The sequence below is a fragment of the Heterocephalus glaber genome, unplaced genomic scaffold (assembly GCF_053883595.1).
Source record: "Heterocephalus glaber isolate CG9 unplaced genomic scaffold, H.glaber_assembly_v1.0 deba00001564, whole genome shotgun sequence".
NCBI classification, from domain to species: Eukaryota; Metazoa; Chordata; class Mammalia; order Rodentia; family Bathyergidae; genus Heterocephalus; species Heterocephalus glaber.
Window position 1 is genome coordinate 10,738,796 of NW_028258351.1, and position 13,921 is coordinate 10,752,716.

Below are 13,921 nucleotides of genomic sequence, written 5' to 3' on the forward strand. Positions count from 1 at the left end.
AATCACCTGTTCCGTAGCAGAAATATCTGATTCTTTCACAAAGATAAAGTAATTAGAAATCAGGCAACCTAAGAAAATGTAAGTGTTCAAGGAGGTCATTGGAGAAAAAACAATTTTAACAAACTTTAATAGAAATCAGAAAAGCCCTGATTCCATATGCATGATTTTAAGCCTAACAATTTTCCTTCCTCTGAGGAGAAAAACTAAGATGTATACTCAGGAGCCTGAGGTAGTGAGGATTGCCAGTTCAAGGGTACCCTAAACTATAAAGTGAGCTCAAGGCTGGCCTGGACTACATAGCAAAACTCTGTCTCAAAAGGGGAGGGAGGGAGAGGGAGGGAAACACAGAGAGAGAGAGGGAGGTACTGATAATAGATAACTAGATAATATCTATCACAATTATCAATGTATACTCTGATTCAACAATTCTAGTATTAAGAATTTATCTATAGATACACCCATATACATCTATACATATACACAATGATATCAGATGTTGAAACACTACTTAGTAACAAAAGATTAGGAACAAATTAAGTGACAATAAGAAACTGGCTAAATAAATTATAGCAATCTGTACAATGATCTATTATGCAACCATTAAAAAAATTGAGGAAATCCTATAAGACCTTGAGAGTATATCTTGAAAAAAGTAAGATATATCTAATGTCATTTAAAGAGAAAATACAAATATATATATTTGTATTTCTATACATGTACAATAAATACTATATTTCTATACATTAAGAAAAAAATTCTAGAAGGATACAAAAGAACCAACCAGTGGTTATCTGTAAAGGGTAGGAAGGTAGATGACAGGAAAAGAAATGTTTTACTGTAATTCTTTTTTTTTTTTGGTACCTGGGATCAAACTCGGGTCCTTGCACTTGTGAGGCAGGTGGCGGAACCACTGAGCTAAATCCCTGGCCCTTACTGTAATTCTTTAAAAAAAATATTTCTAATGTTTGAACCATGTGAATGTAGTATCTATTTCAAAAAGAAGTTACTGGGAGGGGGAGGAAAGGAGTCTGGAGACTCAGAAAATGGAAAATTGAATATGCACTGTAACAGCTAAAACCTTCAAAGATCTCCCCAGGCAGAACCAGGAACAGGAAGATGAGACAGTGGCTGCACAGCAGCGACCCTGCTGCAAGCAGCACTGCTTTTTTGCTGGACAGTAATCCCTTTGGGGAAGCTGGGGTTGGAGAGGGGAAATGATGATGTGTGGCTAACCTGGTAGTGCAGTGGTACAAGTCAGTTCATTGGGCAACTGAAATTGGGTGGGATTCCGCTCCATGGCGGCGGCAATCAGCAGCTCAAAAGGCCGCCTCAACTGGGGCTGCACATAGTCCGGCTCTGCTGCTACTGGCTCCTCGTCCACGTCAATGATGTCCTCATCAACGTCGTTCTGCTCAGAAGTAGGGGTCTCTGTGCTGGCATTGGATGTAGGGGTGCCAGGCCGGCTGGCTCTCCTTTCCAGGATGCGGGCATGGGCAATGGCCTTGAGTTCAGTTTTGCTAGCTGATCTGTCCAACAAGTCACTGTCACTGCTGGGGGATGTAGTCCGTTTGCCGGATTTGTCCACCAGTCCATTGACATGGCCCAGCTCCTTTTTCTGATCTCGTTTCTGTGTAAATGAATAAGTGGGCCCATCATGAAAAGTACCACAAAACAGAGATGGGTGTACAATGTCCTGCTAGACCAATATGTAAAATCACAAGTCTCATATATCACAGAATCATCCACCTGAGGATTTGGGACACTGGTCTGTTAGAGTCGACACAATTATAATTAAACTAAAGCTGCAAAAACTTGCAGCAGGGAAATCACCAAAAAGCATGGCAAGTTGTAAATATACAAATTACACATCATTAGCTCTTAACCCATCATATGACACATAACATCTACATACAAAGTACATGGCAAAGGGGTGAAAACACAGAATAAACAGCAAGAATGAAGTGAAAATAACAAACTAAGAATTAATGAAATCACTATAGTTTGTCTTGGAGGATCCTCACCTTCTAAATGGTTTAAGAAACTTTGTTTAAAATACAGCCTGCAAAGCAAAGGTAAAATAGGCTAGGAGGTTGGACACTGGGATGGAAGGTAACTGCACAAGGTGGAGGGGTAGCATGTGGATGAGAATGACCTAGCAATCATAATGTCCAAGAATGGTGGCTTTCAATGTTTCCATTTTAACTAGGACTCTGAAAGTGTCACTTCTTAGAAGATGGGGAACCCGAAAAAGTTTAAGTGTACTCAGTAGGATTGGCTAACTGGTAATACATTTTGCTCCAGGACTCCAAACAGAGTGGTAAAAGGAAAGTTTAACATTGGTCTCCAGTCAGGAGTTCTGGGATCTTATCCCACTGTTGTCACTAATTCCCTCTGACCTTGGTAGAGGGTGACTCAGGTTGGTAGGCAGAAATTTCTCCATCTACAAAGTGAGACCAGTAAAATATTTCTTCTCTTCCTATGAGGGGTATGATGGAGATAAAGAGGGTCACATAGGGCCAGGGATTTAGCTCAGTGGTTCTGGCACCTCCCGTGCAAGCGCAAGGTCCCAAGTTCGATCCCCGGTAACAAACAAAAAAAAAAGAGGGTCACATACATGAAAGAGATAGCTCTGAGCAGGGGGAAAGACCTCACTTCCACTAGGAATCATAGTAAGTCCTGAATATCAAGGTTGAAGAGGGCCGGGGATTTAGCTCAGTGGTTCCACTGCCTGCCTCGCAAGCGCAAGGACCCAAGTTCGATCCCTGGTACCAAAAAAAAAGAAAGTGAAGAGGCTCAGAGGTTGTGTCACTTCATTCCACCTCGGTATAAACACAGGAGATCAAAGGGAAGTGGTGATGGTGGTGAAGAGGCAGATTTGGGGGCTGGGGATTTAGCTCAGTGGTTTTGCTGCCTGCTGCGTAAGCACAAGGACCCGAGTTCGATCCCCGGTACCAGAAAACAAAGAGGCAGATTTGGCATCAGTGGGGAAAGAGGTCCAAGTGAAAACAGGTCAGAGCAGAAGTGTCTTATGTTAGAAAAACATATATAATCCCAAGCAAGTAGTTCTGCTTCTAGAAAACTAATAAAGAGGGCCGGGGATTTAGCTCAGTGGTTCTGCTGCCTGCCTCACAAGTACAAGGACCCAAGTTTGATCCTCAGTACCAAAAAAAAAAAAAGAAAGAAAGAAAGAAAACTAATAAAGAGGTAACAGAGGGCTGGGAATTTAGCTCAGTGGTGTTGCCACCTGCCTCACAAGAGCAAGGACCCGAGTTTGATCCCTGGTACCAAAAAAAAATAAAAAAGAGGTAACAGAGTTTTGGGATGGGACAGATTTAGTTCAAATCTCAACCATCAATTCCTTTCAATTCTTAGTAAAGTTATTCTACATTTTTCTGTCTTGGTTTCTTCATTTTCAAATAGAGGTCTACTACTGGCACCTTCAGATGGCTGTACAGATTAAATAGGATAACATAGTAAAATTCCTGGCATATGATAGGTACTAATCTCAGTTCCTTTTTCTCAACTCTTTTTTTTCTGGCTTTACCTTCCTCTCTTTCAACTATTCCAGACCTTTTCAGGTCCAGTTTCTTTGCGTGCCAAGTTTCTGAAAGGTCTCCTAGCTGGGATGTGCCTCTGAGTGGCCCTGCTCTAATCTAATCAGATAGGCACAGGAAAGGATCTTGGAAGGAGGATGGGCTAGAGGACAGCCTGGTTTGTGGACTTTAGAAGTGACACATCTATAGCTGTGGTTAGAATGGTTGACTTAGCTTTGTTTTTTTTTTTTCTTTTTTTCCCCAGTACTGGGGCTTGAATCAAGGGGAACTCCACCATTGAGTTACATCCACAGCTCTCTTTAATTAATTAACTAATTATTTAAATTTTGAGACAGGGTCTTGCTAACTTGCTAGTCTGCCGTCAAACTTGCAATCTTCCTGCCTTTGGCTCCCAAACAGCTGGGACCACAAGTTTATCACCATGCACAGCTTGGCTTGCTTTTTAAATTTTTTTTTTTTCATACTGGGTATCGAACTCAGAACCTTGTGCTTGCGAGGCAGGCACCATAACCACTGAGCTAAATCCCCGGCCTGCTTTTTAAATTTTATTTATTTATTTGGTACTGGGGACTGAACTCAGGTCCTTGCGCTTGTGCAGCAGGTGGCGAAACCACTGAGCTAAATCCCTGGCCCTTGGTTTGCTTTTTAATAGGAACTTTTATGCATACACTGAAAAAATGTCTGCCTGTTTATCTTCTTTTTAAAGACTAGAAACTGTTAAAACACATAAACCACAATCTCTGAATCATCTCATCCTGTTTCTGCAACCAAGGAAGTCATCATTCATATGACATCATGTTTAGGGGCCAGGGAAATGGTGATGTCACAACAAAGAAAAATTGTTCGTTGTATAATTAGGGAGGATGGGGTGGTTTACAATTCATAGACAAAGTCTAATTCACAATCTATAATGTGAAAGTTGGATCAATGCTAATCTGGGTGGAAACACACCTACTTCGCTTTCTGATAAGGAATAATAATTTAGTTCTTACACTCCCCAAATTCCCCAAATAGAAAATAATGAACCATGTTCTTGAATACAGCACAGAATTATCAAAGCTGAGTGAAGGGGAGCTAGGCAGCTGGGGTAATAACGGGTTCAAAACCGTCTTCCGCCAATACATTTGGCCAAACCTTTAGAGACCAGTGACTTATCTGCCATGGGGTGAGAGAAAAATTCTTTTGCCATCAGACAGAAGTAGTCCCTCCTCATCCCTAGCCATGGATAAGACTGCCATATTTAGGCCATTTACTAGGAGGTCAGTAAGATCAGACCACTCATGTCACCGGTGACTAAGCATGGCTCAATAAATTAACACACCTCTTCTGCCCATTTCAGCAGTCCATGTTTGGATTTTTTGTCCCTACTGGATTCCAGTCAGCATGGGGAGAGTAGGGTAATACCAAGGATAGAAGTGACAAGAAGGGCCGAAAATGCCTTCAGAGCCAGACCATCTTAGCTCTAGAGTATTAGTGTCTAGATCTAGCATTCTGAGCAAAGTGTGCAGAAAGCAGCATTGTTACCTTTCGGCGAACAGTGCACCGGTGACACATCCACTCCCCAGGAGGCAACATCTCTTCACTCAGTGGAGGGTTACTATAGGAAAAAAGACAAGGGCAAGAGTAAGTAACTAGCCCTTTACTTTTTTTTTTTTTTGAGACACGGTCTTATTAGTTCAGGCTGGACTTGAACTCACTGTGTAGCCCAGGCTGGCTTCAAACTGATGGCAATCCTCCAGCCTCAGCCTCCTGAGTGCTGGCATTACAGGCGCATGCACCACAAATGGGAGTAACTAGCTCTTTAATGCATCATGAAAAACCCTAGGTAGGCCTGGCACAAGCTCCTAAACTCTTATTTTGATCATTCCTGAAGCACTGTGTTCGCTTCTCCTTCAAAATGCTTACTCAGCATGATTTATAATCACTTAAGGTGTGAACATTCCTTCTCACACCTTAGAAAGAGAAGCAACTCCAGTGCTATTAATACTGGGTTCACAGGAAAGGGAATAAGGGACTTGTTTGGAGCCTGAAGAGTCAATCAAACCTCATAGTGTGCCAATAAAATCTCCAAAAGGTCTGCCACAATTCTTTACTTTCTTTTCCCTTCCTTCCAGGCTGGGCTTGAATTTGCAACCCTCCTGCTTCAGCCTCTCAGAGTGCTGGAATTGCACTCTGTTCAACTCATACTCTTGCTCTTTTATCTGCTGTTTAAAGCCTTGTCACACAGTCTCATTCCATCTTCCTGGCCCTCCTTCAGGTACCCTTCCCCCTAGTCAAACTGAAGACCTGCTATTCCTTCCAGGAGAATATCCTTACTCTAGGAAAGCTACGTCTATCACAGTGGTGGTGAACCTATGGCACACGAGCCATAGAGAGCTATTTGTATCACTGAAAGTTCTAAAAGGTTCACCATCACTGGTCTATCAGAACTCTATTCATCATTTAAAGCATGTCTCAATCAGCCTATGGGGGGGTTCAGATGATTGCAAATTCTGTTCTACCTCCTAATCCACAGATAGTCCATTTCCCTCCTCTTATATTAAGCTTGTATTGAGACTTGTTTTGGCCAATACAGTGCAGCAGATGTGACATTTGTAACTTCCAAGCCTGGGCTTTAAGAGATGTGCAGATTCTACTTTTATATATTTGACATGTTCCATCTCAGAGCCTTGCATGCTATCTTGCTGTGGGAAGCCACATAGAGTAGATCTGAGGTACTTTGATCAACAGCTTCAACTGAACACCACTAATAGGCAGCACCAACTACTGCTATGTGGAGGTTGAGGTACTGTAGGAAGATTCCAAGTTTAAGCCCTGGGAAACTTAGTGAGACCCCCATCTCAAAGTAAAATATAAAAAAAGCTTATATGTGGGTGTGAGGATATAGCTAGTGAGTCATCTTGGACATACCAGCCCAGTCCAGTTTCCAAGTAGTTCCAGCCAATAGCATGTGGAACAGAAAACCATCCAGTTGAGCCCAGTTAACCCTCAGAATTTTGAGATAAAAACTACTTTCTGTTTCAAGCCAGAGTTTTGGATAGTTGTTATACAGTGACAGATAACCAGACACAGATCCTCTATGAACTCCTTCCAGATTACTCATATATATTGCAGCTCTTGCTTCATAGATTAGTGTTCTTTTGGCATTTGTGCTTTGCCTTGTGCAACACTTCTCTTATTTTTGAGCAAGACAATGATTATATCTTTTCCTTCTTTATATCTTTATAATGTAGAGGTTGTATACACAGCTGTCACTTAGGAATTTATGACTGAAAACCAGAGCTGTGTAGGGCTGGGCTTCACAGATCACTAGGTCATTGGTGTCCAGTGTGATACTAAAAGCCACACGACGCTTTATTAAATCTTTGGGGTCATGCTGTACTGCCTATACTACTGTAGTTCTCAAAGTGTGGCTCAAAAAAAAAAAAAAAGTACAGTTCCCAGTTAAGCAGCCCAGCAACAGCATCTGGGAATTTATTAGAAATGAAAACTCTGCTGGGTGTGGTGGTGCACACCTGTAATCCCAGCATTCACTAAAGACAGGAGGATTACTGTGAGTTCAAGGCCAGCCTGAACTACATTGTGAGACCGTCTCAAAAAAAAAAAAAAGCAAATTCTGAGGCCACACCAGATTTAATAAGTCATAAACTCTAGCAGTGAGGCTTAGCAATTTGTATTTAACAAGCCTTCAAGGTGATTCTGCTAAACATCAAAGTCTGAAAAACTGCTGTAGAGAATAAAGCTACATTTATGCCTAAGAAATTTCTACCTTTGGTTCTTCAGAGCCAACTGTTTGAAATGATAAAATTTTTCTTCAGGAGTATGACAAATAGTAACAACAATAAGATAACCCTTTATATTCTTACAATATAAAAGGGCTCACTTTCAAGTCCTAGAGCTTAATGCTATGATGTTTTATTGTTTCTACCTAAAACAGCGTTTGGATTGGTTGCTGCTCTGCCGTGCTTTCCCCTGGAGTCCTGATCATATATGTCAGATGTTCACCAAGGATTCACAGCTCATTGCCTCCCTTCCTCCCTGTTTCCTTAGTGGACTCTCAGGAGGATGCTTACCAGGAAGCAGAAAACTGCAGACATACTGGCCTGTGGGATAAGTCTCCAACCCCTAGAGGACCACAGGTGAATGTCACCAGTAAAGCCTTTTCTTGTTCTTGCCAATAATTTCTGCAACAGGGCCCATCCAAACTAATGAAATGCATGCATGTCATTTGGAAGGGCCTACAGACTCTGCTATGCTCCAGCAACTATCATATTAAAATTAACCCTGAAGGCTGTCACTTCTGATTTTGTTTTTCATCATTTCTTTTCATCTGCCTGCTGGCGCTGTACCAAGATACCCTACATCAAATATGGAAAGCAGAGAAGGGCAAGGCAAGGTGATTTGGGTTTAGATCGTTCATCAAAATGTGATAGTCTTTTAACCACCCTCCGGGTTTCCCCCAGTCTATTCCCAGTCTTGCTGGCAGAATGATTTATCTAAAATAAAACATGATCCTGATCATGTACTTTCCTGATTAAAAAGCCCTTTAATAAAAAAAAAAAAAAGCCCTTTAATGGTATCCTTTCCCTGTTGATTATAAAAGTTTAAGCTCCTCAGTATTTCAACAAAGACCCCTGTGGCCAGAACTCTGCCTCTTTCTCCATCTCCGTAACACAGCCCATACTGTTTTTCATTTCTGTGTCTCTACTTATTCCAGTGCCATGACACAAGCCATTCCCTCATTCCTCTACCTGGAGAAATCCTTATCTTTTGTGACTCAAGTCAGGTATTCTCTCCAGAAAGCTTTCTCTGACAATCTTGATTTCTCTTAGCACTTTCATGTCAGTCAAACCTGAATCACCTTTTCTGTGCTTCATTTATCTGTACCTCCACATCCTGTACAATGCCTACCACATAGTAAATACTGACTAAAGCTTTAAAGAACTGTGAAATCTGTAAGAGGTTTCTAGGAAGTGAGTTAATTCCTCTAAAGTCATGAGGCAGTAATTGTTTTGGTGGTTAAATCACACATGAAATTATTGGTTTTCTAAGTCACAAAACAATGAGAAGACATGGGAGTCAAAGTCCATATTTGCAAACTGAACTCCATTCTAGGTATCTCACCCCTACGAATACCCTCCCCTCTCTTTTCTTTTCTGGAATTGAACCTAGAACCTCACATATGCTAGGCAACTGCTTTACCACTGAGCTACATCACCAGTATTAATCTTTTTCAAACAATTTGATTTTAAATCTTGCTTCTCTTTCTTAACACAGGGGGGAAAAATCCTTAAAACTTGTGTTAAGCAGCTCTCAAAAATAGCTCCTTGTTGGGCCAGGGATTTAGCTCAGTGGGGCTGCTGCCTGCCTTGCAAGAACAAGGTTCCAAGTTTGATCCCCCGTATCTGCCCCCACAAAAAAGGTTACAAAAATAGCTCCTTGTATATTCTTAAAGGAGTTTTTTTTTTGAGGGGGGGGAGGGGGGACTTTGTGATGTTAGGGATTGAACCCAGGGCCTTGCACATATTCTGTAAGTGTTCTACTATTAGTTTACATTCCTGGCCCTTCTAAAAATTTAATTCTGGGCCGGGGGTATAGCTCAGTGGCGCTGCACCTGCCTGGCAAGCCCAAGGTCCTGAGTTTGATCCCCAGTACCAACAAAAAAAAAGATAAAAATTTAATCCTGAGATAAGGACTTGCTAAAGTGCCCAGGCCATCCTTGAACTTGGGATCCTCCTACCTCAGGCTCCTGAGTAGTAGGGTTATAGGCATGCTCAGCTTTTTACATTTTTAAAATTTTTTAGTATTTTTGTGGTATGGGGGACCAAATCCACAGGTACCCTATCATTGAGCTATACCCTCAAGTCCTTGTTTTTTACTTCTTAGTTTGAGACAGGGTCTGCTCTAAGCAATTCCTTTTAAGATTCCTTTTAAGATTTTCAGAAGGCATCTTTCAGCTCAAACTTCTGGAGGAAAAGAATTCATGAAATCACTTCAGAAGACAGACTCTCACTGGTGTAGGCTCCAGGACCAATTACAAAAGGGGCTGTTTCATATCAGAAGTACTGCTCATAGGGAAAAGATTCTAGGAGGAAGGCTACTGTGCAGTCTCAAGTGTGCTCATGTCCTGGTCACTGTGAAGACTTCTCCACATCAGTACCCATTCATCTCAAAGCTCCTTCTAAGAATGGTGCTCCCATAATCTTAGTGTGCAACTCTCAAACAATTACATACATGCTAGTGCCTTTAAATAACAATATGCCTGTCGAGAAAAACAAGGTTCTAGCTGGGTGTGGTGTAATCCTAGCATTCTGGGAGGCTGAGGAACGATGATCACAAGTTCAAGTCCAGCCTGGGCAACTTGGCAATTTAAGTGAGACCCTGTCTCAAAAAAAAAGAAAGAAAGAAAAAGGTTGAGGATGTAGTTCATTGTAAATGCCCTGTGTTCAATCCCAGTACTGCAAAAACAAAACAAAATCACACAAAAAAACCAAGGTTCTGCCCCAGCTCCTTTTCATCCCCATATATCAATGAAAACAGGGCAACAGAGCCCATCCTTTATGAAAGGAAATCACTACAAGTTAAAAGTTAGGAAGTGCTGACCTTATTCTATCAGTCTTGGCTGTTCAGCAGTCAAAACCATGAAAACACTATAATGAACCAGCATGCCTGTAAAGACAATATACTTCCTAATCACTAAAACCTAGAAATAGCAGTGATCACTTCATCTTACAAGTGTACTATAGTTCACAAAGCATTTTAACAGATGCTCTTATTTGATATTCACTACCACACTGTCATATAATTAGTTCTTATTCCCATCATGTAGGTAAGGAAACTGACTTATCTAAATCCATGGAGCCGGTAAGAAGTAGAATTGGAACCCAAGTCAGTATCTTCTGGTTCTGGAAACAGTCTCACTATGTAGTTCAGGCTGGCCTGAAATGCATGGGTATTCTCCTGAGTGCGGGGATTACAAGTGTGTGCAATGGTTCTTTCAAATCTTGAGACCAAGCTCTTTTTATTTTTTTATTTTTTTTGGTACTGAGGATCAAACTCAGGACCTTGTGCTTGCGAGGCAGGCAGCGGCACCACTGAGCTAAATCCCTGGCCCAAGACCAAGCTCTTTTTAAAGAACCTTTAGTAGTTCCTTTATTTCTGGGGAACACAGTGGAATACTGAGCAGGGTACCTTCATTAACCTCAAGCCAGAGCATTTCCTTCTGTATTAGTCAACACAGTATTTATTGAGTTCCCACTGCTTACCAACCAATCTGCTAGGTACCACACTGGAGGACGAACACAAAGCAAACAAATGATCTTCTACTTCATCAAAAACATTGCCTTGGAGAGAGAACCAAAAGTCATCATCCACTAAACATTTCCTGGAAACTTATTTTATGCTAGGCAATGTGCTAAGTGCTGGGATTTCAGACCCAGTCCTTGTTTTCAGGAATCATAGGATAGAGACAAAGTGAAAAGGGCACTTATTAATGAGATCATATATAATCAACTACAAATTTATTCTTGCCATATAGACCCATATAGGTCATTTGGCATCTTAAGGCGATGATGGTCTTTCCTCTATTCTTTTTGTTTTTTGGTATCAGGGATCAAACTCGGGTCCTTGCGCTTGCAAGGCAGGTGCTGGAACCACTGAGCTAGATTCCTGGCCCTCTATTCTCTTTTTGTATCTCAGAGCTATTCGGCAAACAGTAATTCAACCAGCGATCTTTTAAAAACAGGGAAATTGTTGCTTTTAATTTTTTTTGGAGCTTCATGCATGGTAGGAAGTGCTCTATCACTGAGCTCCATCCCCAGCGCCAATGACAGGGAAGTTAAGAATGTCATTTATGGGGTGTAGGAGAAAGCCAGTTTCAGAAGTGAGTTTATTACAGCTATTTTTTTTAATTTGCAGGATTGGTATTGAATCCAGGGCTTAGTGCACATTAGGTAAACAGTCTATCACCGAGACACACCCCCAGCCCTTTTTATTTTGAGACAGGATCTCACTAAGTTGCCCAGGTGGGCTTGAACTTTCAATCCTCCTGCCTCAGCCTTCTAAGTGTCAGGGTTTACACACATTATCATCGTATCTGGCTTAATTCTGCATTTTGATATACTATGCGATAAAGAGAATATTCTGGGAATGGGAACATTTTTCCTGGAATGTATATTTAAGTCAATCTAGGGGATAGTAAGTAGTGCTTAAACCTTTAGCTTTGCTTTGTCTATATCCTGGGAAGCTAGATCTTGGAATAGTTTTCTTGGTATCTGAATTGGCTTATCTTGGAAAACTGGTAGTTTTTTAGCCATCACGTCAAGGTCCTCTATCTTCTGGCTTCAAAAGAATTATAGCCTGCAATATAGTAAGACAGGCACTTTTCTCTACAGAGAATAGAGTGCCCTGTGAGGATGGAGCTCCTGCAGAATATCTTCACTGGTGTGGTTAAGTTTCTTTCCAGGTCATTTGTTAAAAAGCCCTGGTCTGCAATTCTTGGCCAGAAAGGAACTGTTCACTGCTTTCCAACTCACTATTTATTTTAACCACTACCTGAGGTCTTAAAGACATTCTGTTAGCTATAATATAGTTCATAATAATAAAGCTCAGAATCCTCAGAGATTGTACATACAATTGAAGGATATGCTTGTCAGTTTTGTGTGGCTTTCTGTGAGGCCAGAGAGGGCCTACAAACTTAATGCTATCTACCCACAGACCAACTAGGAATCTGGTCAAAGCCAGGTATGGCTATAATGCTATAATCCTAGAACCCTGGGAGGCTGAAACAGGAGTTTTGAGACCAACATGGACAATTTAGGGAGTCCTTATCTCAAAATAAAAAGAACTGCCACGCTGGGGATATAGGTTAGTGCAGGGGGTGGGGGACTGATGAAGAATATATATTTTTTTCAATCTGATTGTTTTAAATTAAGTATTATGGTCACATACAAATCTGTGCTGTTGTTGTACCTTCCTCACTTTAATCCTTCTAATGAGCTGACAAAAAGGTCCACTACCAATTATACATACAACAGCAGTTTCAATCTTGTGTTTTTAAATAGCTGTTTAAATACTTTCCTGAATAATAACTTAGTCCAAATTAAAGAATTCAAAAATAAAATCTAACTTGCTATTGCATCATGTTGACTTCTAAAAGGATCTGAACTTATAGGTCAACTATAAAATGTGAGAAGTGTTAAATATTCTTTATCTAGTATTATACATACACTATACTAAAATGCCTTTCAGTAAGTAAAAGGCAGCCGTTTTTAGATACAGGGAATTCTAATTAAATTGGCATAGTCAAGATCAAAAATATAAACACTCCTTCCTTATCTTCAACCACTGCCTTTAACAGGCTAATAAACAAATTGAAACAGGAGCCTTGCTTGATTCTGAGACAGTGAAGGATTTCCCTGGTATTTAAACATATTCACATAACCAGTTATATAAATCTAAATGTAAAGCCAATCTTCAGTAGGTTTTGAGATAACATTCTCCATGTTTGTGAAAAGTCAAACATTACTTATCAAGTCCAACCATATATTTAGAAAGGGCAAACAGTGACAGTATTTACTGAACTGGAATTACTATCAAAACTTGAAAAAAAAGATATCCATTTAACTATAAGCCAATTTTACTTAAATCAGGACTGTCCAACAAAAATATTCTGTCAGCCACTCATGATCTGAATTTTGGTGTATGAGATATTAAATTATGGTACACATAAAAAAGCCATGAGACATTTCTGTTCTGTAATAAATAAGGCAGTGACTATTACTCATTAGTAGCTTTTTTGAGGTAAGCTATTAAGTCTGCTCTTTCTCCCTTCTTAATGCCCCTGAAGATCATTTTTGTTCCAGGGATGTACTTCTTGGGATTCCTCAAGTACTCCATCAATGTATCCTCTCCCCAGGTGATGCCTTTGTTCTTGTTGGCATCTGTGTAAGAGAATCCAACAGCTTGGGCTGTCTTCCGCCCAAACAGACCATGGAGATTTGGGCCAGTCTTGTGCTTGCCTCCCTTTTCCACAGTGTGGCACTGGGCACACTTCTGTACAAAAATCTTGCCTTTCTCAACATCACCCATTTTTAGCTGAGGATTTAGCTCAGTGGTTCCGGCGCCTGCCTTGCAAGCGCAAGGTCCCGAGTTCAATCCCCGGTACCAAAAAAAAAAAAAATCACCCATTTTTAAATCTGCTGTGGCTTCCACATCTGATGCTCATCGTTCTTTCCTTGTTACCACAGAGAAGGTCCCAGCTCAGAAGCCAGATGTTCCGCTCTCTAGCCCAAAGACACGCTACTCCGTGGCTAAGTACTGGTGTTGGTGCAACCACACTCGCTCTGCCCTCCCCAGAATATTAAGAA

General features: G+C 40.9%; 1 protein-coding gene and 1 pseudogene across 2 annotated transcripts in view; both read right to left on the reverse strand.

The window, feature by feature from the left end:
• The window catches only part of Phf12 (PHD finger protein 12), a 46,133-nt gene that overhangs the window by 16,111 nt on the left and 16,101 nt on the right, over window positions 1-13,921 (reverse strand). For both annotated transcript variants that reach the window (XM_004857034.4, XM_087191544.1), the window contains 2 exons: window positions 5,079-5,151; window positions 1,234-1,627 (listed from right to left, as the gene is read on the reverse strand). In XM_004857034.4, coding sequence (XP_004857091.1) covers window positions 1,234-1,627; window positions 5,079-5,151 — 467 coding nt within the window. The remainder of the gene's footprint in view (window positions 1-1,233; window positions 1,628-5,078; window positions 5,152-13,921) is intronic.
• LOC101721536 (cytochrome c pseudogene) lies at window positions 13,203-13,884 on the reverse strand (annotated as a pseudogene).